This window comes from Neolamprologus multifasciatus, chromosome 5 (assembly GCF_963576455.1).
Source record: "Neolamprologus multifasciatus chromosome 5, fNeoMul1.2, whole genome shotgun sequence".
Classification (NCBI taxonomy): Eukaryota; Metazoa; Chordata; class Actinopteri; order Cichliformes; family Cichlidae; genus Neolamprologus; species Neolamprologus multifasciatus.
The window spans coordinates 19,621,408-19,645,433 of NC_140443.1; the positions used below are offsets into that span (position 1 = coordinate 19,621,408).

The following is a 24,026-nucleotide window of genomic DNA, read 5'->3' on the forward strand; positions in this document are numbered from 1 at the left end:
TGGAGTTTGCATGTGTTTTGGAGTTTGCATGCGTTTTGGAGTTTGCAAGTGTTTTGGAGTTTGCAAGTGTTTTGGAGTTTGCAAGTGTTTTGGAGTTTGCAAGTGTTTTGGAGTTTGTACGTGCTTTGTCTCTAGGGGCCACCGTACTTTCTATATGCTGACCATATACACCAGAATCATAATTTCTAAGTTATATTCTATCACTTTTTGACCAATAAATCATTAACTTCGCCTTGAAGACCTTAGTGGAAGTAAGCCAAATTTGAATGGAATCCTAACATGACCCCATCTACACCCCTACAAAGTTTTAGTAGTAACTTACAAAAGAAACACAAAGATAAGAAACACATTTTGATAAACCGCAAAAGTAGATTTCTGAAGGTTCTATACTGATGTAAATGTGCTGTTATGATTTGAAGAAAAAACAAAAAGATATCTGGGCACAACCTTAAAAAGAATGAATTTGTCAAAAAAAAAAAAGACAGCTGTGAAGATATTTTGTTTATTGGCAACATAAATGCTTAACTATTTTTAAAAGTAATTCTAAAACTTAAAGTTTGATAATGACTTGATAATGTGCACTTTATTTAGTTAAAGTGCTAATTTCAATTAGAATTCAAAGGCACAGCATTTATTCTCATATTTAGATCAATTATCACAGTTGACTTGGTTTTTAAATAAATTACCAGTTCATGGCTAAGTAAAGCCAGCTCATGTTTTGTGTTTTGTTAAACCATCAAGAATGGAACTGGAAAAAATACACAAGTCAAAAATGCAATACCATAATTGTAAATAGCGATGTAATGTTGAAGTATTCATTTGTTCTCATGCTGGGGCTGATGTAAATATATGAAGTATAGAAATAGAGGCTAGAGAATGCAGAGTTGTTCTCTCACCCGTGTGGTCTGCATTTAATTATATATTTGGGTTTCACTTTTTCAAGGCAAGATTTTTAAATTTACTTCATCAGCATCTGCACAAGAAAATTTTATTCACGGTCTGCTTTTAGAACAGATATAAATTTGCACAATGAGACGGTTTCCACTTTTAGTATTGAAGTACATTCATATTTTGTTTACTTTTTTAAAAATTCACATTGATGAAATAACATAAATTACCAGAAAGACAGTGTAGATTTTAACATGGCTCTATTCTATTTGTTCTTGTTTTAAAGCCAATGATATTTAAGAAAAAACTTCATTTACAGTTTGTTTTTTTGTCTGTGTGTGTACTCATGTGAATCTGTGTCCAGAAGAATAAAACATATCCTGTTACAAAAATATCTTGAACATAATACAGGCAATGTTTAATGCAGCTGCCATGTATTGGTATAGAAGGACTGTATTTCATACTGTACCTTCCATGGTCAATAGAAACTTCTTGGCTTTACATATATCATCTCCCCTGCAATGTCTGCATGCAGTAATGCATTTTCTGCAAACATGTCTGGTGGATCAGGTGGTTTTCTCATGGTCACTATCAGATCTCCTTTCCTTCTTACACCAAGGCAGTTTTTGCTCTTTTTTGTCATTTCTTATTAACATTGAAGCACATGGTGAGGAAATTTTCTCACATGTACATTTATTCTTCTCTTAGTTTTTAGTTAGATCTTTGTTTGCTTTTCCTCAGCGCTGTTGTAAATATTTTTTTCTTTAATACAAATGTTGGCATAATTAATGTTGTATAGGAATGCTGCCAACCTTATGCAAAATTCTCAAATCCTTCAACCTCACTGACTATTGACATATAACTGTGATTGTAATTATTATAAACTGGTTTCAAACCAATAGTCTATTTTATAAGACTGATTAAACTAAAAACTTATTTAGATTTCCTGCTGATTTTAACAAATTTAGTTATTAGAATCTCCAAATTAATGGTTAATCAGTAAAGATCAGCTTAATTGCTTCATTGGTTTTTCTTCTTTTAAAGGTGGTGCCCTTATTAAGATCATTCTTAACAAGGTAGATAAACATAAAGAAAGGTCCAGCATTTTTGCTGGCACTGCCATTGTGAGACACAGTAATGACCGTATATAAAAAGAACACAGAACACATTTTGTAGAAAGCACAAATACTGCTTGAATAATACTGCACTGGTAATACAAATCTCTGGGCTGACACCAGAAAGCAAGCCATGCACATACAAAATGTTAAATTGGGTTTAATAATTCTCTATTAATCTTTTGGAAATTATTGTCTTAAGCAGAAATATTATCTAAGTGAGATTCCTACAAACTAAAAGAAAGAAAGAAAGAAAGAAAGAAAGAAAGAAAGAAAGAAAGAAAGAAAGAAAGAAAAATATTTTCCTGTCTTATCAATATGGCTTGAGTGTAAGTAATGGCCATTCAGTCTTATCTTCTGTTTTCTGCCAGTTAAATATTTTTAATGTGTTTCAGCATGCCTGTAGAGTGCTGTATGCCAGGTCTGTTTTCACTGTAGGTGTTTCATCTGGCTCCTCAGGGATGCTGGAGTACAAGTGGTATAAGGAAGACTAGAAAAAAAATAGAGCAAAAGTTATTTGCATCTGTATTTTTTTCTGTAGTAAATATATTAAATGCTGAGGATGCACTTGTCTCACTTACATTCTCAGTTTGAGACTCTTGTCTTTTGAGTTGATTAGACCCTGTGAGTAATACAGAACCAGAGTTATCTTTATTTTCACTTTGTATGTCTTCTTGTATGTGTATGAAATAGGAAAATGTCTGAGGAGCAGTGTTGGGACTAACGCGTTATTAAGTAACGTGTTACAGTAACTACGTTATTATTGTGGTAACGAGCACGGTAACTAGTTATTATGCCAAAATCAGGAACGCATTAGTCGTTACTGGGATTTAGATAGGGTCGTTACTCGTTACTTCGTGTGGTGGCTATCGCGGAGCTTCCACAGATTCAGTAACATTAGCAAGTGGTGGAGGCAGCAGGTGGAGGAGAGAAAGGGGAGGCAGGAGGAAAAGAGACCCGAGGCGGCCGCCGGTCCAAGTGTGAACTGAACTTCAGGTAAGAAGTTATGACCTGCAGGCTATCTGGGTCAGATATAAACCAGGTTTAGGTGGAGTTTATTTTCGTTGTGCTGACCTTTTCCATACTGCGTACTAGCTAGCATGACGGAGTTTCTATACAGCTGGGTGGGTGCTATGAAGTTAATGATGTTGAACTTTATTTTGTTCATAAGTTATTAGAGTTGCCAACTGTCCCGCCTGGTATTCAGAGAAAATATTACGCGTTTCTTATTGAGGTGAAAAGGAACAGTTTGTCCCGTAATTCAGCTACAATGAAAAAGACACAAAGCTGGAGTTATTCTGTCTTTGCTGCACAGCTGCCTCTTCTTCTTTCATTCTCCTCCCTCCCTCTCCTGTTTCTACTTCAATCATGAAAACTGATCAATGATCAGCGGATCGGCTCTCTTGTTTGTTTATCGCCCACTTTGCGCCAGAAAGAGGAAACCAGCGGATGTCGCGCTAAACAACAGCCGCACGTTTAAGCTTGATCAGCTGTTGTTAGAATTTATTTAATATTAATTTCTAGTATCAGCTGATGTTTTCTGGAGCCACAGCTGCAAAAAAGCTGCTGGTCATGATATCGGTTTGGTTATGTGGTGAGAGGGAAACATGAAGATGAAACCAGGAGATGTCCTTACTGAATCATCAGAGCTGAACAGGTGATGGAGAAACAGGTTTACCTTTTAGGTGACATGAATGAGTTGAAGGGAAGTTATGAACTGTTTCTGAGAGACAGATAACCCCAGGATCCTTTTTTAGGTAGCTGACAGCTGGTAACTGTGCAGGTGCGGATCTAGCAAAGTTTTGCCAGGGGGGCCAGGTAGGGCATTAACAGGGAGAGGGGGGCACAAAGAAATACTTTTCTTTCTTATTCTCATTTAAAATGTCTAGCTTTTAAAAAATAATTATCTGAATCTTACAACAAACAATTGATAGATTGATGCATATATACCATCAAGACAGTGAACATCACTGTCACAACAGCGTTTGTTTTCATTCAAAGGCTTTATGATTTTTCCTATAATGGCGGCCGGTCTCTAGTCAAAATGCCCGGGCCGATTTTTTGTCCCAGTCCAGCCCTGTATGCAGCTCATCTGCAGTCTGGTGTTACCTACATCTTCCTATTCAGAAGGCAGAATTTCCGAGTTCTGAGTACAATCAAAGCACCACGACTGCAGTTTTTGTGTTGGATGTAAAAGGCGCACATGACGCCGTGACGTAGGCTAGAATCATGGCAGCAGTCAATGACGGTCCAGGCGTGGGATTTCTCTCGTGGAAAAATGCACATTATCTTTTCCTTTCTATTGGTAGGTGGCACAGTGCACTTGTGGCAAGTTAGCAAGCTAGAAGACTGGCAATCTTGCTGGGTATCCAGTTACAGAAGCAACACATTAACAAGAGAATTCTGAGTAAAACCAAAGTTACTTTCCCTAGTAACTAGTTACTTTGAAAGTAACGAGTAACTTGAAGTAACTGAGTTACTTTTGATAGAAGTAACTAGTAATGTAACTAAGTTACTATTTTAAAGTAACTTACCCAACACTGCTGAGGAGTGTACCATAAACGAAAATTATTGGGTTAGCAAGGTAAGTTGAGTGTAAAGCAGGAGATTTTAGTGTCACAAAAGTGGATCTCTTTTTACCACCTACATCGCTATGGTAACCTATAATGAGCACATTACCTGGTCCAGACCAGTCTATGTTAGAACTTTTGGCTTACAATTGGCTGGTAGTGACACATTTTCACTAATTCTTGTTTTTATAGTATCCAGTAAGTGCAATATCGATTCACTACTGAAGGAAACCATTTTATATAAACAACATGTAGAAAACAGCAGTAAATAAAGCCCAGCAAACTGCATGTTACATTGTCATGGCATGCATTCATATTCAGATGGTGAAGTAGAAAATATCGAATCTTTTTTTGCTTGGTCCTATTCTTTTAACAAACTTTTGTTTTGAAACTGTTGTAATTGCAGCTACTAGAACACAGATAAGAAAAGTGATCAGTTACATTTGTAGATTGTTTATCACAGGGAATATCTATTTGATCACTAAAATTAATTTCTCATTTATTTGGTGACAAACTACAATTTCCAAGTCTCTTTCATGTTTAATCTCATCCAGTTTAACCCTTTAGAGCTTTTACAGCTGTTACTTTAGAAATAGACAGCAGCACCAAGATTTCACTGAGCAGTAATATAAATAGATTAACACGTTTATTTTAGTGCTCTGTACACTTGTGATGATCTTGTGAATGGTTACCATGATCATGGTCAGCTGGATCCAATTCCAAAAGAAGGCTTTGCTAAATCCATTTTCGGTTAGTATGTTTAATTATTTTATTTTAAAATATATCATTTCTTACAACCCTTGTTGGTTTTAATCTAGTTTAAACCAAACCACTCCACTGGATTTAGCTACATTCTGGACTGTCTTTTCAGAATCCAGTAGCTAGCCAGCTGATTGGAGACCGTGACAGCCAATCAGAATATTTGCATCCAAGTCTGTAATTTTGTGTGGTACACGGCGCTCAGCAATCTGTCAAAAAATGTTTTAGTACAACTTTGGTAAGCTACAAAGCCCCACCACTTGATGGATTGTAGAAGCATTACGGCTACCATAGTCAGGAGCCTCGCAGAGTAATACATTTATTTATGGAGCATTAGTATTTAATAAATGCTGACAATTTATTTCTGAGTAATTTTTTCATGTACATCTATGCTGTATGTTAATAAAAGTGCCTATGTGAGATTTGGGACACAGCTTTGATTAGGAATTCTCTTTTTATTCTTACTTTATGGCTTTAAAAAAATATCAAGATATCTATTGTATATTGCCATCCAGCTAAATAATATCGAGATATGTAGTTTGGGCCATATCACCCATGAACATATGCACACACACATACACAAAGGTGTATAAACCAACCATAAATAACCAATCCAGGGGCGATTTTAGCCCATTTTTGGGGGTGCTTCAGCACCCCCAAAATGAATCAAAGCACCCCCAAAGATTTCTTACTTTTTTTTGACAATATTTGTTGTTTGTGTGACACACTATTAAAAATATAAAAAATATACAGTACTTAATTGAGATGGAACATTTAACAGCAAAAGTTTAGATAACCACCACCCCCCCCCCCCCCTCCCAAAATGGTTTGTTCCAGCTCGGCTCTCCCCTGCTCTGCAGCGCCGCTGCTGCCAGAGCGATAGTGGCTGTTACGCAGCGGAGCGGAGGGGGAAGTGCCTGGCTTAAAACAGGACATATTAGCTGCATTTAACCTTCAGTTACTCTTTATATAGTTAGGTAGGAGTCAGACCATGTTTCTTTTTAGCTGAAAAACATTACACCAGGTAACCTGCAGGGTTGAAAATGTCTTTTCCGACGATGTTTGCTACCCTACAATCCGTCCTGCTCTGTAGTAAAATCAGTGATATTTGACCGTCCCGTTGCGCCCATTGAAATTTATATAGCCTATTTAAAATCTAAAACTTAACATTATCTAGCCTGCTGTTGTTACCACTGTCCTGTTTGAAATGTAATGAGAGAAACTGGTTATTTTGTCATATGTGCATGTGCCGATATTGAACCCAAGTTACTAACTAGCTAACTGACTGGATGCAGTACAAAGAGGCAGCCAGGTTCATAATGGATATGAGGAAGTTTTTTCAAAAGAAGGAGCCACACTTAGGTAAAAGTGTAAAATCAAATGATCCATCAATAAAGAATAATGTTGGATCAGTGTTTCAATATTTGTATCCTTTATTAGATGTGCATGTGGTTTGGTTATTTGCGTTTTGGTTGAAAGTACACTGAGAGAGGACTTTTTTTTATTAGTGATCTTAATAGTATTTTTTTTTTAATCTAATTGAATACAATCTATTTGTGTATGATTGTCAGTCCAAAGAGGGAGAGAGGAAAGAGGAGAACATGAGGAGAAAGTACAAGATCAGGAAGAACCAGGTAAGGAAACAGGCAGGGAGTACTAACAGGCAAGACAGAAACTGTTAAACTGGCAAATAAAAAAAACAACAACTAATTTTACTCATACAATCTGGAAGTTGTGTTCTCCCTATATTAAAGCTGCTATACAGAATCTGCTAAACAAACTGGGTTGTCAGCCCTGGACTGCATTACCATATTGAGCTTCAGTCAGAGGAAGTCGGGTTGCCAAAAACTTTTTGAAGCTCAAGAGTGAGGCTGGTGCCATTCCAGATATGTTAACATTGTACAATCTTCTGGATAATCAGATCTTCCCCAAACTGAAAACTGTTATTCAGGTTGCCCTAACAAACCCAGTTAGCAGCTGTAGCTGTGAGAGGTCTTTTAGTGTCTTGAGTCAGCTCCATACCTGGCTGAGAAGGACCATGGGTCAAAGCAGACTCCAGCACCTGGCTGTGATGTCAGTTGAGAAAGAGATGCTTCAGAGACTTGACCACCAAAATGTGACAGATTTACCAACCTCAAGGTGAGGCGACATAGGTTAAAAGAAAAGAAAAAATCTGCAGAGCCATAGTAGTATCTGCAGTAAAGATCTTTTCATATATTGTATACATTGTACCATAGGCCAAGGTCTCTCAATTTTCTAATTTTTTAATAATATTTTGTACATTTCAAGGACTCTTCTATTTTTGAAGTGTATTTTTTATGTATCTATTTTATATTATACATACACATTAAAAGTGAATCTCTGTCCAAAAAATGCACTGAGTTTACTTTTTACTCACTATGAGCATCATTCATTATTCTCCCGCAGTAATTAAGGTTAGGATTAGAGATGGCACGATACCACTTTTTTATGTCCGATACGATACCGATATCATAAATTTGGATATCTGCCGATACCGATATGAATCCGATATAGTGTGTTTTTTAATCAATAAAATGTTTTTTTAATATCTTGCTGCATTTTGTATAAGTTTCTACTCAAGTTTAAATAAATAACAACACTAAAGCTATTCTGTTATACCTGTATGTAAAAAATACACTGCGCCCAAAATATTTCATAGTTCAGTAACACTGATCAATCTAATAAACTTAAACCTACTCAATCCTTCCTATTCTGGTATTTTAAAGAGTACTTAGCAGAAATATTAAGCAACCTAACTAATAGGGTTGCAAACTCCCAGCAAAAAACAAACAAACCACCCTCTACCTCATGATGCTTAATCGATGTAATCAAATTTAATTTGATGCAGGGGGAAAAATGCACAGAAATAAATTATTTTTCAAGAATAATTAAATAGATTCAACATCTTTCTTCAACAGAATTGCAGACTGCACAGATGGTATCTTCCCAAAGGAAAAAGTACTATAGCTTACTAGGGTATATTAGACTTAACAGTTACTATATACAGTAATGGACTTCTATAGATTTTACATCAGATTAAAACTTTGGGTGTAAGAGTCAGATAATTATTTATTAAAAGCTCGACATTTTAAATGAGAACAAGAAAGAAAAGTATGTCTTTGTGCCCCCTTTTGCCTGTTCATGCCCTATCGGCCCCCCTGGCTAAACTTTGCTAGATCCGCCCCTGCGCAGTTACCAGCCGTCAGCTGCGTAGAAAAAGATCCTGGTCTAGAAAGTAATATTAAATAAATTCTAACAACAGCTTATCAAGCTGAATAGTGCTGCTGTCGTTCAGCCGCTGGTTTCCTCTTTCTGGTGAGAAGTGGGCCAAAAACTAAGAAGAGAGACGGACTCGCGACAGTAAAGCCGATCAGCTGATCATTAAGCAGTTTCACGATTGAAGTAGCAGCAGGAGAGAGAGAGAGAGAGGCAGTCGCTCCTAATATCTGTTGTTAAGCTTTACACGGGAATGCTTTACAGACATTCAGAGATGAACTTACACACTTGCTTTACTTCTCTCTGGGATAACTTCCTCGGAGATGTAATGCTGGTTTGCTAGCAAGGCTACAAATACACACAGCCTCTCTATCACATGATGCATATTGCTGCGACGTGCTACGGTTATGAGCCGAGTTACGCCGTGTAGCAAGTTTTGTGAGGTGCTTTTTTGATATTTAATGGATCGGATTACATTTTTTATTTCTCACCGATATCCGATCCAGTAATTTGGGTCAGTATCGGACCGATACCGATACGTAATATCGGATCGGTCCATCTCTAGTTAGGATATGTTTTTTTTTATTCCAATCCATTCTTCTTTTGCAGCATTTAAATAACCTTTATCAGATTTGATGGTTTTGTTACAGACTTTTCAAAAAAGTGTTTAAATGGGATTAAATTGTGTTAAAACGTACAAAACAGTGATGTCATGTTTTGTGACGAGGACCCAGGCACTGAGAGACTTGATGAATTTAAGAATCTTATGATTTAATAAAGAAATTTGCAGACTTGCACAGAGAGGGTAAAATTATGATGACTGATAATGGAGATGAAGTCAGCAGACGATGAGGACAGAGAGGAACAGGGGTTTAAATGCACCAAGGAGACAGTCAGAGAGAACTGGTGACAACTGGAGACATTTAAGGAGGGACTGACAGAGACAGGGAAGACGTCTCATTATGACGAGTAAAGTTTACCTGGCCTGGATGGGCAGCTCTCTGGGTGCTCAGCACCCCCAAAGCTCTGATCCTAGAATCGCCCCTGAACCAATCTAAATCTTATATACATAAAATACAGGATGACAGAAATGAAATGAATACCACAGATTGTGCATAAGGTGGAGTTGGGAGTGAAGGTAGACAGCGAGACAGAGCAAGCGAGTGAGAGAGAGAGTTTTGAGATGTGGGAGATTTGTGACTTTTAGCATGGAGTATCTAGTTTGTGTGTTGAGTTGTCTCGTGTAATTAGTCTGTTGTGTAGTTGTTGTTTTGTTTTGTGTGTGAGTGATGGTACTAATGAATGTCACAAAGGCAGATTGCAATGTAAACGCTGTCTCTAGGTGAAAAAGAGGAGTGAGTCAGGCCTGCAGGGTTTATCCCTGTGGTGTTCTCCTCTGTATTGTAATAGATAAACTTAATTATAGTAATATTTTTAAATAGAGTGTTAACCCAAGAAATAATGAAAAACTAGGTTTAAATTTTTGTTCATGACAATGTAGATTTCTGACATTTTGTGTAAATTTAAGCATATGTGACCACCTGCATATGTGTTTGATAAAAAGGGCTTTGATTTTGCCACCCCATTTGATTTCCTTACCACCCTCATGCCACCCTCAGAACATTTCTCTAGATCCTCCGCTGTGGGTTGCGCCATGTCGCAAGTTTTGTGAGGTGCTTTTGTGATATTTAATGGATCTGATTTTTTTTTATTTTTATCTGATCCAGTAATTTACATCAGGATCAGACTGATACCCATACTGTATATCGGATTGGTCCATCCCTAGTTTGAAGTCCACTAATGCAAAGAAAGCCTGGCTACGTTGATCTTGGTTTGTAGTATACCCCTCAGATATTCATGCACTAAGATGCTGTATAAATGCTTTGCACATTAAATTATATCATTTTGGTTCCTCATCAAAATAATGTTACTTGTTATACAACTGTAACAACCCTTGGACCAGAATTTAAAAAAGCAAACAGAAAAGTAGTAGCTTACCTTTAGGTGGGTCATCACCAGGGACCAAACTGGTCATATTGAAGGCTTCAGTATCATTTGGAGACATCTTGTTTGATAAAAAAGAGAAGAAAAGGAGTAAGAGGAGAAGTCATGAATGACCTGTAATTAAGTACCCGAATTATTAGTAGATAAAGGGAATTTTATTAAAACAAAAAAGAAAAAGAAAAGTACCCATCCTCCTCGGTCAGGTTTTTTTGTGCTTGAAAAATTATCTACAACAAAAGGCAAAACAAAAATCAGCATAACAAACTACCACACAGGGGGAGAAAAAGATAACACTCAAGGACATCCTATTAAACACAATACCAGAAATGATTAAATAATAAATATTTAATTAATTAAAGTCATAGTGGATTTGACAGTGATGTTACATCACGGAAAAAAAGAAAAGCATTAATTGTCAAGTGATTGTTAGTTAATACATACTAAAGTAAAGTGTTCTCTGCTTTAATCTCAAACAGCAATCTGTCATTAAGCTTCTCTCATACCTTTTTTGTCCAGCATTTTGAGTTCATTTTGTATTTTTGCTTTCTTATATTATATTGAAAATATGTTCTTTTGTTGGTATTAGAGATGGACCGATCCGATATTACGTATCGGTATCGGTCCGATACTGACCCAAATTACTGGATCGGATATCGGCGAGATCGGATATCAAAAAAGGACCTCACAAAGCTCGCTACGCTGCGTAACTCGGCTCATAACCGTAGCACGTCGCAGCAATGTGCATCACGTGATAGAGCCGCTGTGTGTATTTGTAGCCTGCTAGCAAACCAGCATTTCATCTCCGAGGAAGTTTTCCCAGAGAGAAGTAAAGCAAGTGTGTAAGTTCATCTCTGAATGTCTGTAAAGCGTTCCCACGTTAAGCTTAACAACAGATATATGGAGCGACTGCCTCTCTCTCTCTCTCTCTCTCTCCTGCCGCTACTTCAATTGTGAAACTGCTTAATGATCAGCTGATCGGCTTTACTGTCGCGAGTCCGTCTCTCTTCTTAGTTTTTGGCTCACTTTGCACCAGAAAGAGGAAACCAGCAGCTGAACAACAGCAGCACTATTAATCTTGATAAGCTGTTGTTAGAATTTATTTAATATTACTTTCTAGACCAGGATCTTTTTCTACAGCTGACGGCTGGTAACTGCGCAGGGGCGGATCTAGCAAAGTTTAGCCAGGGGGGCCGATAGGGCATGAACAGGGAAAAGGGGGCACAAAGACATACTTTTCTTTCTTATTCTCATTTAAAATGTCGAGCTTTTAATAAATAATTATCTGACTCTTACACCCAAAGTTTTAATCTGATGTAAAATATATTTAAGTCCATTACTGTATATAGTAACTGTTAAGTCTAATATACCCTAGTAAGCTATACTACTTTTTCCTTTGGGAAGATACCATCTGTGCAGTCTGCAATTCTGTTGAAGAAAGATGTTGAATCTATTTAATTATTCTTGAAAAATAATTTCTTTCTGTGCATTTTCCCCCTGCATCAAATTAAATTTGATTACATTGATTAAGCATCATGAGCTGGAGGGTGGTTCCCTATTTTGTTTTTGCTGGGAGTTTGCAACCCTGTTAGTTAGGTTGCTTGATATTTCTGCTAAGTACTCTTTAAAATACCAGAATAGGGAGGATGGAGCAGGTTTACGTTTATTAGATTGATCAGTATTGCTGATCTATGAAATATTTTGTTGTATTTTTTACATACAGGTATAACATAATAGCTTTAGTGTTGTTATTTATTTAAACTTGAGTATAAACTTATACAAAATGCAGCAAGATATTAAAAAAAAGTTTTATTGATTAAAAAACACACTATATCGGATTCATATCGGTATCGGCAGATATCCAAATTTATGATATCGGTATCGGTATCGGACATAAAAAAGTGGTATCGTGCCATCTCTAGTTGGTATTACCAGTTAGGTTTAAGTTGAGTTTTATTCTAGTTCAGGTTTTCATTTATGTTTGTATTTCATAGTTTCTTTCATGCTCCTGCTCAAAATCATGTTCATAGTCATGATAGTCTTTTCTAGTTTTTCCCGTTTAGGTTTTAGTTTAGCTCTCACCACTGTTCATGTTGTTTTGTTTTCTTGTTATCTAATAAAGGCTCACATTTTGTTTAAAGCTCACTACCATCTCCTCTCATGTTCTGCATTTGGGTCCATTTCACAAACACACCGGCGTACATGTTTGCATCCATCCAAACAGGTATGAGAAAAAAAAAAAACCTTTCATTTTGTGGCAGCAGTTGTCAATTGACTCTGGAAGCAGAATACTACTTGAAATCTATATGGGGATAGGCATTCTCATGGGTGTGTGATAGGGTGGGCAGATCGAGCCAAATATCGATAATGTCAATACTAACGCTGGTATCAGTATTGGACAGATACTAATGCAATTGGATCATAGGTTGCTTCTATCCAGTATGTATGCTCCCCACTGAACTCTGTTAAATACATTTTTACTATATATATTTTTAAATTAAAAAATATACTTCAAACATGCACTATGAAAAATATCTAAACCTTTCGCTGTGTTGTCATGTCAATGCTTTTTACCCTGTAGCACATTTAAACAACAGAAGCTGACACAAAGTATTTTAAATGATCGGCACATTTACATCCCAGGTCTCTAAAAACCACACTTAATATATTAGAAAAGCTAAAAGTATTTTTTGACTGTGTTTTTTAATTGTGTTTAGTAAAAGTCAGAGCACTCATTCAGCAAGACTGAACTTAACCAGAGTTTTATTGCTTGATTGATAGATACATAACAAAACTGGGAGGGCTAAGGGCAGATTCAAAATGGACATATGGAAAGGGCATAGCAAGAGGGAGATTGCGACACTTGACGGTGGTAGACGGACAATAAATACATGAGGGCAAATGAGGGAACAAAACACAGCCACCTTGGTTGGTAATTGGTCCCATTCATGTCTTTGTCTTATCTCTGTGTCTCTGGAACACAGAGACAAGACAAAGACATGAATGGGGCCAATTACCAACCAAGACAACCTAAACTAAAATACTGATAAACCTGAGCACAAGCAAACTGAACTGTGAAACATAAGACACACAGAGAACATAAGAAAGAATAAACAAGACCCAAAACTCTAATAGAAAACACTGGGTCAACGACCCAGGTACCATACCATGATCATTCAGCTCATAAATCATGATAGACTGTTCTCCCCTACATAAGATCTCTTTATAGATTAAAAGTATCAGTATTGGCAATACTGCTGTTAATTTACCTGGTATCAAATTGATACCAAAATTTGCCTGCAGTTTGCAACTAGTTGTTTTGTCATTGTAGACAAACATCTGGACCTTGACAGGACTAGTGTGCTAGACAACTTAACACTGACTGTGCTTTCATTGGCCACTTTGGCCTATGATGCAAGTAATCTTTAATAACTCCTTTAAGGTGTTGAAAGTTTTAATGATAGAGAAGGGAATGTCTGCCATGTCCAGCGGATCATTTGGAGGCTCCATTAAAACTTTTAGATTAATATCTCTGAGTAATCACTTAGTTGACCAAATGCATGGAGTTTAACTGTTTATGCTAAAACTTATTTTACTTACTTTCTTCATTGATATTTAATCTCGTTGTACATATTGGCAGTTAAACACGTCACAGAGTTCTTGTGCTGTTAATTCAGCTCAGATTCTTTTTTAATATAGATATATTTGATACATGTTAACATCAGGATCATCACCACTGATCATTTTTAGCTAGTAAATAGTTAGATAACTATAGCAGTAATAACATTTTACAATTCTACAGGCAGGAGGGAGTGCAGAGAGGTGAAGACTACCAAGGAGAGTGCAGCAAAAGAGTGGTATGTTTTAATCTGGTCCAATTTGCCAAAATAGGGTTTGTTAAATGATAAGGGAGCCTTTTTTTTTATTATTATTAAATAAATGTATGAGGGGGCAGGAGGGGTATGTCTCTGCTTTCCTTCCTCTAAAAGTCACCACACACCGTTAGGATGTGACATCAATAGAGTAAGAGCTAGATTAAAAGAGCTGGGCGAGTTAATATATTCACTGGTGTGTTGAAGCAGTGAGGTACAGTGTTGGTGCGGAGCAGCTGAAACATAATGCTGAGTCTTAAAGAGGAATAAGAAAATTGTGGGAAAGCGTGTAAGTATGGAAAAGAAGTAAAAGATATGGAGGTCAGAAATCAGTCGGTTTATGAACAGAACGGCGGTGGAGCTGGTCGGTCGATTTTGTGTATAAACTTTTTATAATATAGGGTGATAAGAAATACTTCAGACTGTAGAAAAGCTTTGGGGTTATACATGAAATAAGGAATTGTTACTATCCTTACCATTTCTTCTTTTCACGCAGACAAGAGCCATTCCCAGTGAGATGATGCCCACGATTACACCAAAACCAGTTGCAACTACAGGTAGAAGTTTATGAGCAGAAGGTACTAGAAAAGCACAGACCACAAACAAGTGTCAGTCTTACTTCCAATTTTGGTGAAAGTAAAGAAGAAAGACATCTACTGTTAAAAACCAACAAATCTCTTATTTTACGGTCTTGAGAGCAGCAAAGTATGTTGAATGGCATGTAGGCAAAGAACAAACTTCACTGATATGCAAAGCAAAACCCTCCTAGTATGATGAATACACAATTTAAGGAAATTTCGCTAACCTGAAGATGTCCTTGGTGTGGTCACAGAAGAAGTCGTCCCTGTAGTGCTGAGCTTTGTAGAAATTGGGTCTACTGAAATGTCTACGGTTAAAAACCAACAAATCTCTTATTTTACGGTCCTGAGAACAGCAAAGTATGTTGAATGACATGTAGGCAAAGAACAAACTTCACTGATATGCAAAGCAAAATCCTCTTAGTATGATGAATATGCAATTTAAGGAAATTTTGCTAACCTGAAGATGTCCTTAGTGTGGTCACAGAAGAAGTCGTCCCCACTGAAACGAATATCTCTAGATGTTAAAAAACACCACAGCAGTTGACCTGGGCATTTTTATTTACTTATAAAAATCTTAACAATAATGGTGTTGCTCCTGATTGTGTGACTTGTAAAGTCCATAGACGGGGGAGGAGCAAAGGTCAAAGTGTTTTATCAGCTGCAATAAAAGAAGATTGTGTAATGATTGTTTCATTATTTAAGTTTCTTGTGGATTCACCACAAAAGGCATTTTTCTTCCACTACTGCAATACTGCCATACAACAGCCCAGTGTCAATGTTTTACAATTATTCCTACAACACTTAAACAATGTTGTAGGGCTTTAATACTGATTGAGTGATTCAAATACTTTGATTATAAAAAACTCTCGACACAGCCTTTGCTTCGATGCTTCCTTTAACACGCGGCTCTGTAATGCTCCGATGTATTGTGTGTGTGAAACGATGTAAACGCACCTAGAACAAGACCTGCAGCAGTGTGTGAATAAAAGGTTTGACAACATTGATCCCACACACACTGATAACACAATAGCAACAGTGATGATGAAGCTGACACAGTTTAACATGCAGCCGGAGTCTGTTTATGCGCAAGAGCAAAGAAGTGGAGGCGTTACCGAGACTATGAGGTCAACGTGAGTGAAACAGAATGTGTTTCTAATGTCAAAACAGCAGCGATGTTCCTGTAATCACCATCAAAACCTTTACTTTAGCGTGAGCACCTGATCAACAAACTCTGGCGTGAAGCAAAGCAAACTCTTCAGCTGCTCTATCCACCTCTATTTGTTTTAAACAGAGAAAAAAAAATCTGCAGTAAGCCTTCAGAAGTACTATTAAAATATGCAGATTGTCTGTTAACTGAGTCTGAGACCAGACTGGTTAAATCATACAGCTTGCTGGAGGCTGAAGGTAACAGTCTTATTGTACATGGAAGTGGTATCTGCAGCAAACAGGGGCTAAACCGTATTAACTTGAAGACTCTTGTAACATTTTCACACTGAAAGTGAAATCATATCAGATAATGTGCTAATTAAACTGCATTAATATTTAAAAATATAGGAATAAAAACTTTTTTAACAACCTAATAAAAATATAAATGGGCATTTAAACTCTGATCCACTGACCTGAGAGCTATTAGGTTGGACACTAAAATATTATTAATATTAATTATTAACATTTAGACCATCGTATCATCTGTTTTGTGCCGTAATTTAGATTACACATATATCTTGTTTTGTTTTATTGGACCTTTGACTATATTTTAAACTATTTATACTTTTTTAAATTTAAGATAAAGCTTTTAAAATACATTTTATATAAATACACACTCACACACACACACACACACACACAAATATATATATATATATATATAAAATTTACATATAATTTTAAATACAATTTTTTTGACAGATCTTATGTCTTATATGCAATAAACTTTATAATTTCTAAAATGGAAGCTTACTCAATTACTAAAATAATCGGTAGCTGAAGCCCTATGATATTGTTTTGCTGTCATCTGATGTCAGTGCATAACACATAATGCTCTGTAAATACATCCATCAATACTCAGAATTCTGCTCCCTGGACGGAGTTAAATAAATTCAAGATATAGGCAGTTTATTTAAGGATGGAAAAATGTATCACCTCTTAATATATGGTACATTACATTACATTATTAAAAGTAAACAGAACCTTATAAACATCAGGCTTTAGCTTCCCTTTTTGGTTCGTAGAAATAAATGCACATCCTGTAATGAGGTACAATAGAGAGCAGCACATTGTGATCACTTACTTTGTATGTTAATGAAGGATATGTTGCTGTGAGGAGACTGGTATTGTCCCCCTTTATGCTGTGACATGTAAAAACATGTCACTTCCACCTCAGCAGGTGAACTCTGCTGTGCCAAAGAGAGGAGCTCAGTTCCTGTAAGTGTCTGCAGACAGGAGATGGACGTAGATTGTCTTCTTCTCATAAAGTACAAAAAACACTGAGTCACAGAAACAGATGGTGGAGTCTGACATTTCACTGAGACTGAGTCTGTTTCTGTGATCATCATTAGATTCATTGTCAGTTCAGGCCGAGGTGCTAAAAAATGTAAAGATTTCTCAAGTTAATTAAATAAATGTTTCATTTATTTGAAAATAAAACCTAATAAGAGAAATATATGTATCTTATGCACATTTACATTTTCCTCACACCAAACAACCGACAAGTTGAGAGAAGTTGTTTTTTCTACTGATACTGTTGCCAGACATCCTCATATTAGTTAACTGCATTAGTATTGACTCACTTTGTATAATAGCTGTAATTTCTGACATGTTACTCAATGGAAAATTTGTTTTAAATTGACTCTTAAATTCAAAGAAATTGCAGTTTATTTAAGAATGTAACATCAGTTACATGTAAATGAAAAACTTTATAAAAATCAGTTTTTAGTTTCATTCTTTGGTTTATAAATGCTAAAAATGTATGCACATACTGTACAGAGGTATACTGTAGAGCAGCATGTTATGATCACTTACTTTGTATGCTGATGGAGGACGTGTTACTATGCAGAGACTTATGTGGTCCTCCTTTATGTTTTAATGTGTAAAAACATGTCACTTCCACCTCAGCAGGTGAACTCTGCTCTGCCATAGAGAGGAGCTCAGTTGCTGTCAGTGTCTGCTGACAGGAGATGGACGTAGATTTTCGTCCTCTCATTAAGTACAGAAAACACTGAGACACAGAAACAGATGATGGAGTCTGACAGTTCACTGTGACTGAGTCTGTTTCTGTGATCATCATTGGATTCACTGTCAGTTCAGGCCGAGGAGCTAAAAAAGGTAAAGATTCTTTTTCGTTAAATAAGCAAATGTTTCATTTACTTAAAAATAAAATATATTAATAGAAACTGATCTGAGAGTTTTACTTTTTAAAATGATCAAGTCTGATACACATGAAAAAGTTCTTCCCACAACCCTTAAGTTGAGAGCAGCTTTGTTTTTGTACTGATACTGTAGACAAACATCCTCACATTAGTGCACTTCAGCAGAATTTACTCACATTGTATGTTGATGGGTGACATGTTACTCTCTGGAGATTTCTGTATATTAAGGTAATAACAGGTCATTTCAAGTGTAACAGGTGAACTTTGACGTGTCCATGACAGAAATTCAGACCCTGTCAGAGTCTGCAGACAAGGAGCTGCTTTATCAGGTTTATGTCCTGAAATGATGAAATAACACTGAGGCACAGAAACAGATAATGGAGTCTGACAGTTCACTGTTACTGAGTCTGTCTCTGTGATCATCTGTGGATTCACTGTCAGTTCAGGCCGAGGATCTAAAAAATGTAAACATTTGTTGAGTTAAATAAGCAAATGTTTATTTTATTTAAAATAAAATCTAATAATAGAAACTGTTCTGAGAGGTTTTTTTCTGATGCACATGAAAATTTTCCTCTTCACTCACAGCATGATCACTTACTTTGTATGCTGATGGAATATCTGTTGCTGTGAGGAGACTGGTATTGTCCTCCTTTATGCTCTGTGCTGTAAAAACATGTCACTTCCACCTCAGCAGGTGAACTCTGCTGTGCCAAAGAGAGGAGCTCAGTTGCTGTAAGTGTCTGCTGACAGGAGATGGACATAGATTTTCTTCCTCTCATAAAGTACAAAAAACACTGAGTCACAGAAACAGATGATGGAGTCTGACAGTTCACTGAGACTGAGTCTGTCTTTGTGATCTTCTGTGGGTTCACTGTCAGTTCGGGTCGAGGAGCTAAAAATGTAAAAATTTGTTGAGTTAAAAGAGAAAACATTACATTTCTTTGAAAATAAAATAAAATCTGATGCACATTTAAACCTCATATTACTGCGTTCATTGCAGTAGCATTTACTCACTTTGTATTGTGACTGGTGACATGTTACTCACTGGAGATTTATATATATAAACGTAATAACAGGTCATTTCAACTGTTACAGGTGAACTCTGACGTGTCCATGACAGAAATTCAGACCCTGTCAGAGTTTGCAGACAAGGAGCTGTTCTGGCAATTTCATTCCCTGCAATGATGAAATAACACTGAGACACAGAAGCAGATGATGGAGTCTGACAGTTCACTGTGACTGAGTCTGTCTCTGTGATCTTCTGTGGGTTTACTGTCAGTTTAGGTGGACGGAGATCTGAAAAATTCAGGTACATGTTAGATTAATTAAGTAAATTTGCATCTATATTATATATTTTATATTGTAGATTTATAATAATTACATTTAGATTCATAATTATTGCAAGTTCTGAGATAATAACTAATCAACCCCATAATTACTATTGAAACATATTATAAACTGTTCATGTACTTTTGTCACTCACTGTTTATGGTGATGGTGGATGGCTCGCTGTTAGGAGATGTATGTTTAAAAGTATCAATTTGTACAGTGTAAGAACATCTCACTTCAACCGCAGCAGGTAAACTCTTATGTGCGATCTTTAGTAGCTCAGTCGCTGTCAGTGTCTGCACACAGGAGGAACCTTTGGACAGTTTTTGGCTTGCAATGTAGAAATCACACTGAGACACAGAAACAGATGATGGAGTCTGACAGCTCAGTGTGACTGAGTCCGTCTCTGTGATCGCAGGTGGATTCACAGTCAGTTCAGGTGGAACACTGGCTGAAATTACATTTACACAGATGCTATGTTAAATAGTTTACATATGCACAAAAAGTATTCATGATGAGCAAAGCTGAGTTACTGTAGAGAAGCTCTAGAGACAAAACAGTAAAATTAATAAACCCATACAGTGATAAACACATGAAACTACGACTGACCTTGTGCTTTTATTTCATGAAAGGAATCTGAAGAAGGAAAGAAGAAAATACAAAATAGAGTCAACAATAAAAACATTCAAAATGTAAACTTGTGTTAGAGGTAAACATGCTAACACCAAACAGTAATAATAGGTGAGACTATATTTAGTAATAGCTGACATGAACAATGAATTATAAGAAGTTTAACTTACACAAGAGAACGACTAGCAGCAGGAGATCAGCCATGATTAAAAGAACAATGTGAACGTGCAGAACAGACTACAACAGTCTGTCTAACTGCTCTGACTCTCACCTATATGAAATGTTAATTTTAGAACTTGTTTTCAGGAAAACCACAGTTTTCAAAGTGTCACACTAACTGGCCGCAGTAAGACACACGCCACATACTGAGAACCTGCAATGATACACTTTTTAAACCCTCACTTCCTTTCAAGTAAAAATGCATTTTAGCATACAGTATAGCTACAGCTAGAGTTCATATAAACTATACAGCAGAGGTCTCATTACCACAAACTATGAATGCCTATGCCATATTTTTTCTTGCAAGGCATAGCAACAACCTCAATATATGAGAATAAATGGACAAACAGAATTATAAATAACTTGTCTAAAATGAGACCATATAAAGTAAAAGAGGTTTGACTTCGAGGACAGTTGTTTATCCACCTAACTGCTGTTCAAATCTCCTCATTGTGATGTTCAGCCAATCAGAAGAAAGTATGTTTTAAAGGAAGCTAGCACAGGCTGTGGGTGAAGCAAGGCTTTTGTAGAGGACAACACAAGACAAGACACATATATACACAAATAGGCGAGTGAACATGGGTAAAAGCAAACTAAAGTGAAACTAATGAGAGCAGAGAAGCAAATTACAGACTAAAGCTGGAAGTCAAATGAAAGCAAGGAGTATAAGAAAACTAACCTTCCAAATAAAACAGGAAAAAGACAAAAGATAAACAACAACGCACACTAATTTTTTTCTTTGTCTGTTTCCTGAATGCTGGATACTTTTTTGTAATCAAAACTCAGAGAGACACAGAAACCAAATAGACCTGCTGTAGCACACTTTTTGAAGCCCTCAACACATATAATGATGATATTGTTAAGTTAAATGGAAATCTGGACACAAGCACAGAGGTGATCTTAAAAGGAAGGAACTTATTCAGTTGGTGAGCAGCAGTCTTTTCCTCAGAAATATGTTGGTGGAAGCTAAATTATATATTATAAATGAGCTGTACTCTCTCATGTGTTTCCAGACAAAATCAAAAGTAATTCTGAAATAACTGTCTCTAAAGACCTGCTATTCTCCTTTTTAACAGCTTGTCAAAAGATGTATGACATTTTATTTTTAAATAATAACACTGCAAAATCTTCAACTGACACGAGAAACTGTCTATATGAATCCACTCTTTTGAGTGTTAAATGAACATTTTTGACAGTGTTATATTTCTAACAGTAACCTAGTCAGTGTTAAAGATTAACAATGGCTAACATTAGCAGTGTTGATTCTCTAAAGTTACTATCATGTTTAGTTATTTTCCAGTGTTAGAAAATCAGCACTGCTCAGTGTTAGTCATTGTTAATCTTTGTTCCCCTAAAAGGGTCCAGGCGATTAGGGAAAGTAACAAAAAGTGTCCGGGTCAGAAAAAGGAGACAGGAAGGCGAAAGGGGTTAAATTAAAGAGTTTTATTAAAGTTTCTATTAATAGGTCAACTAAAAGAGACGGACAAGCTGTAATCACCATTTAAAGAAACAAAGCAAAACTCAAGCGTTGGTCAGTAAACTGAAAAGTAAGTAAAGAGGATTAGTTGCCAAACACACTCCTCTCCACCGAGTAGGAGCAGAACACACACAGCTCACTAGCTGCAAATCAACAAGGATCTGGCCTTAGAGCTGTTCTTCTTCTTTTTCTTCTTCTTCTTCTATTGCATCCATAGAAGTTGCATTACTGCCACCCTCTGGTGTTACTTAGACTGTATCTAGCTCTTTAAATCCTCTTAAATAATCCCGTACTTCTCAGAAACCAAAGAACCACTCCTTTCATGACATCCTAGCCATTCAACCACCTTTTCAAACCTGAGTTCCCCCCTCATTCCAGTTTCTACCCTCATCATTCTCCTATAGTTACCATACCTCCTGCAGTTAATAAATACATTCTCAATTGTTTCCATAACACCACACCGATTACACAGCCCCTTTAAATGTTTCCCCATCCTAAAAAGAGTGTCATTCAGGTAACAATACCCTGTTCTTGTTCTACATATAACAGTCTCCTCCCTGCTATTCAGTCCTCTATTTCTTTTACTTCTACTGTATTTTGTACCCTATACAATTGTCTCCCTCTAGTTTCATTATCCCACACCATTTTCCATAACTTCTTACTTTCACTCCAAACGATACACTTTCCTTCAGATTTAGATAATGGTATCTGTAGCTCTGCGTGTACTCTTTTAATGACTTCCTTAGCCATTCTATCTGCTTTTTCTGGCCCTAGAGCTCACCTTTCTCTGGCCTTAAATACCTTTAATTATTGATGGGAGTCAGCTGTACCAAAGAAAAAGGTGGCACCTAAGGAGGATGGTAGGACACGCCCACACAGGCAACTTCAGGAGAAGGCCCAGGAGAAGGCCTGCAACAGCTTTAACATGACAAAAGTAGTACAAATAATAAATAAATGGCTGTTCTCAAAACCTTTAAAACAATAAATATAAGTGATATAAACTGCTAAGTGATAATGATGTGGACCTCTGGGTAGATACGTGTCTCTCCTGGGGCTGTACTAATGTTATCATCAAATCTCTTTCCATAATGTCTCAAAATTGATTTTGGCCTCTAAATAACTAGAAGCATGACAGACTTGGAGAACAAACAGGCCTCATTCTGCTAAAGTTTTAAACACATTTTAATATTTGAACTGACAAGTCAAAGGGCAGCTCATCTCTGTGATACTTTCCAGAATAAATCTTTGTATTTTGTAATCAATATGTAATCAATGGAGTTAAAATATTGACTTCTCAGGATCACACAGATTACAGCAAAAGGTTAACCAAACCTACAAAAAAACAATGAGCTGCATGTTGGGTCTGTGTTTCCACATGCCCCACTAGTTTAGAAACTTATTCCTCATGAAGAACGGAAAACAAGACAGTCAGCGATCGATCGATTTTACTTGCACAAGGGAGGCCCCAGTCGGTGTCTCAGGAACGCACTTCGAATCCTAACACAAAATGACCCCGACTCCAGCTTCCGCTCGCTGCTTTTTATTGGGAAAAACAGCACAATACACATCACAGCAAAAGCACCTCCCACCGTAAAACCCCCAAATGGTTCTAAGCAGATCCGATTACTTTTTTCAAGTAACGAGTAAAGTAAGGGATTACTATTGCAAAAACTGTAATTAGATTACCGTTACTTTCCTGTAAGCACGCTGCGTTACTGCGTTACTAAAACTGTGATTTTTGTTGCGAGAATGTCTCATGACAATGACGTAAGCGAGTGCGACGTTCGTGACAACAGCTGTGTGCAGATCAACAATGGATCATATATCGAGTGCGGGAGAGAGTATGAGAGTGCAGCGTTTAAAGCGTGGAAATACTGACCTTACTTTGAGTTTGATTCCATAAAAAGTGACAAAAACATTAGTGTCCATTGTGTGTGGGAAGAAAACTTTACAAACTCTTTACAGCAAAAAAAACACCTA

At 36.7% G+C, this 24,026-nt stretch overlaps 1 protein-coding gene and 1 long non-coding RNA gene across 2 annotated transcripts in view; both read right to left on the bottom strand.

The window, feature by feature from the left end:
* Positions 1-20,420, bottom strand: part of LOC146518460 (uncharacterized) — a 49,524-nt gene extending 29,104 nt beyond the window's left edge. The window contains exons 1-6 of the mRNA XM_085159199.1: positions 20,330-20,420; positions 19,875-20,171; positions 19,406-19,687; positions 18,990-19,283; positions 18,568-18,846; positions 18,045-18,338 (exon numbers count right to left, since the gene is read on the bottom strand). Coding sequence (XP_085015325.1) covers positions 18,045-18,338; positions 18,568-18,846; positions 18,990-19,283; positions 19,406-19,687; positions 19,875-20,171; positions 20,330-20,405 — 1,522 coding nt within the window. The 5' untranslated portion in view covers positions 20,406-20,420. The remainder of the gene's footprint in view (positions 1-18,044; positions 18,339-18,567; positions 18,847-18,989; positions 19,284-19,405; positions 19,688-19,874; positions 20,172-20,329) is intronic.
* Positions 623-15,387, bottom strand: LOC146518463 (uncharacterized). The gene is made up of 6 exons (XR_014874049.1): positions 15,248-15,387; positions 14,919-15,023; positions 10,760-10,800; positions 10,568-10,634; positions 2,585-2,625; positions 623-2,493 (listed from the first exon to the last, which is right to left on the bottom strand). It is a non-coding gene; the product is annotated as an uncharacterized LOC146518463 (long non-coding RNA).
* Positions 20,421-24,026: the final 3,606 nt, after the last annotated feature.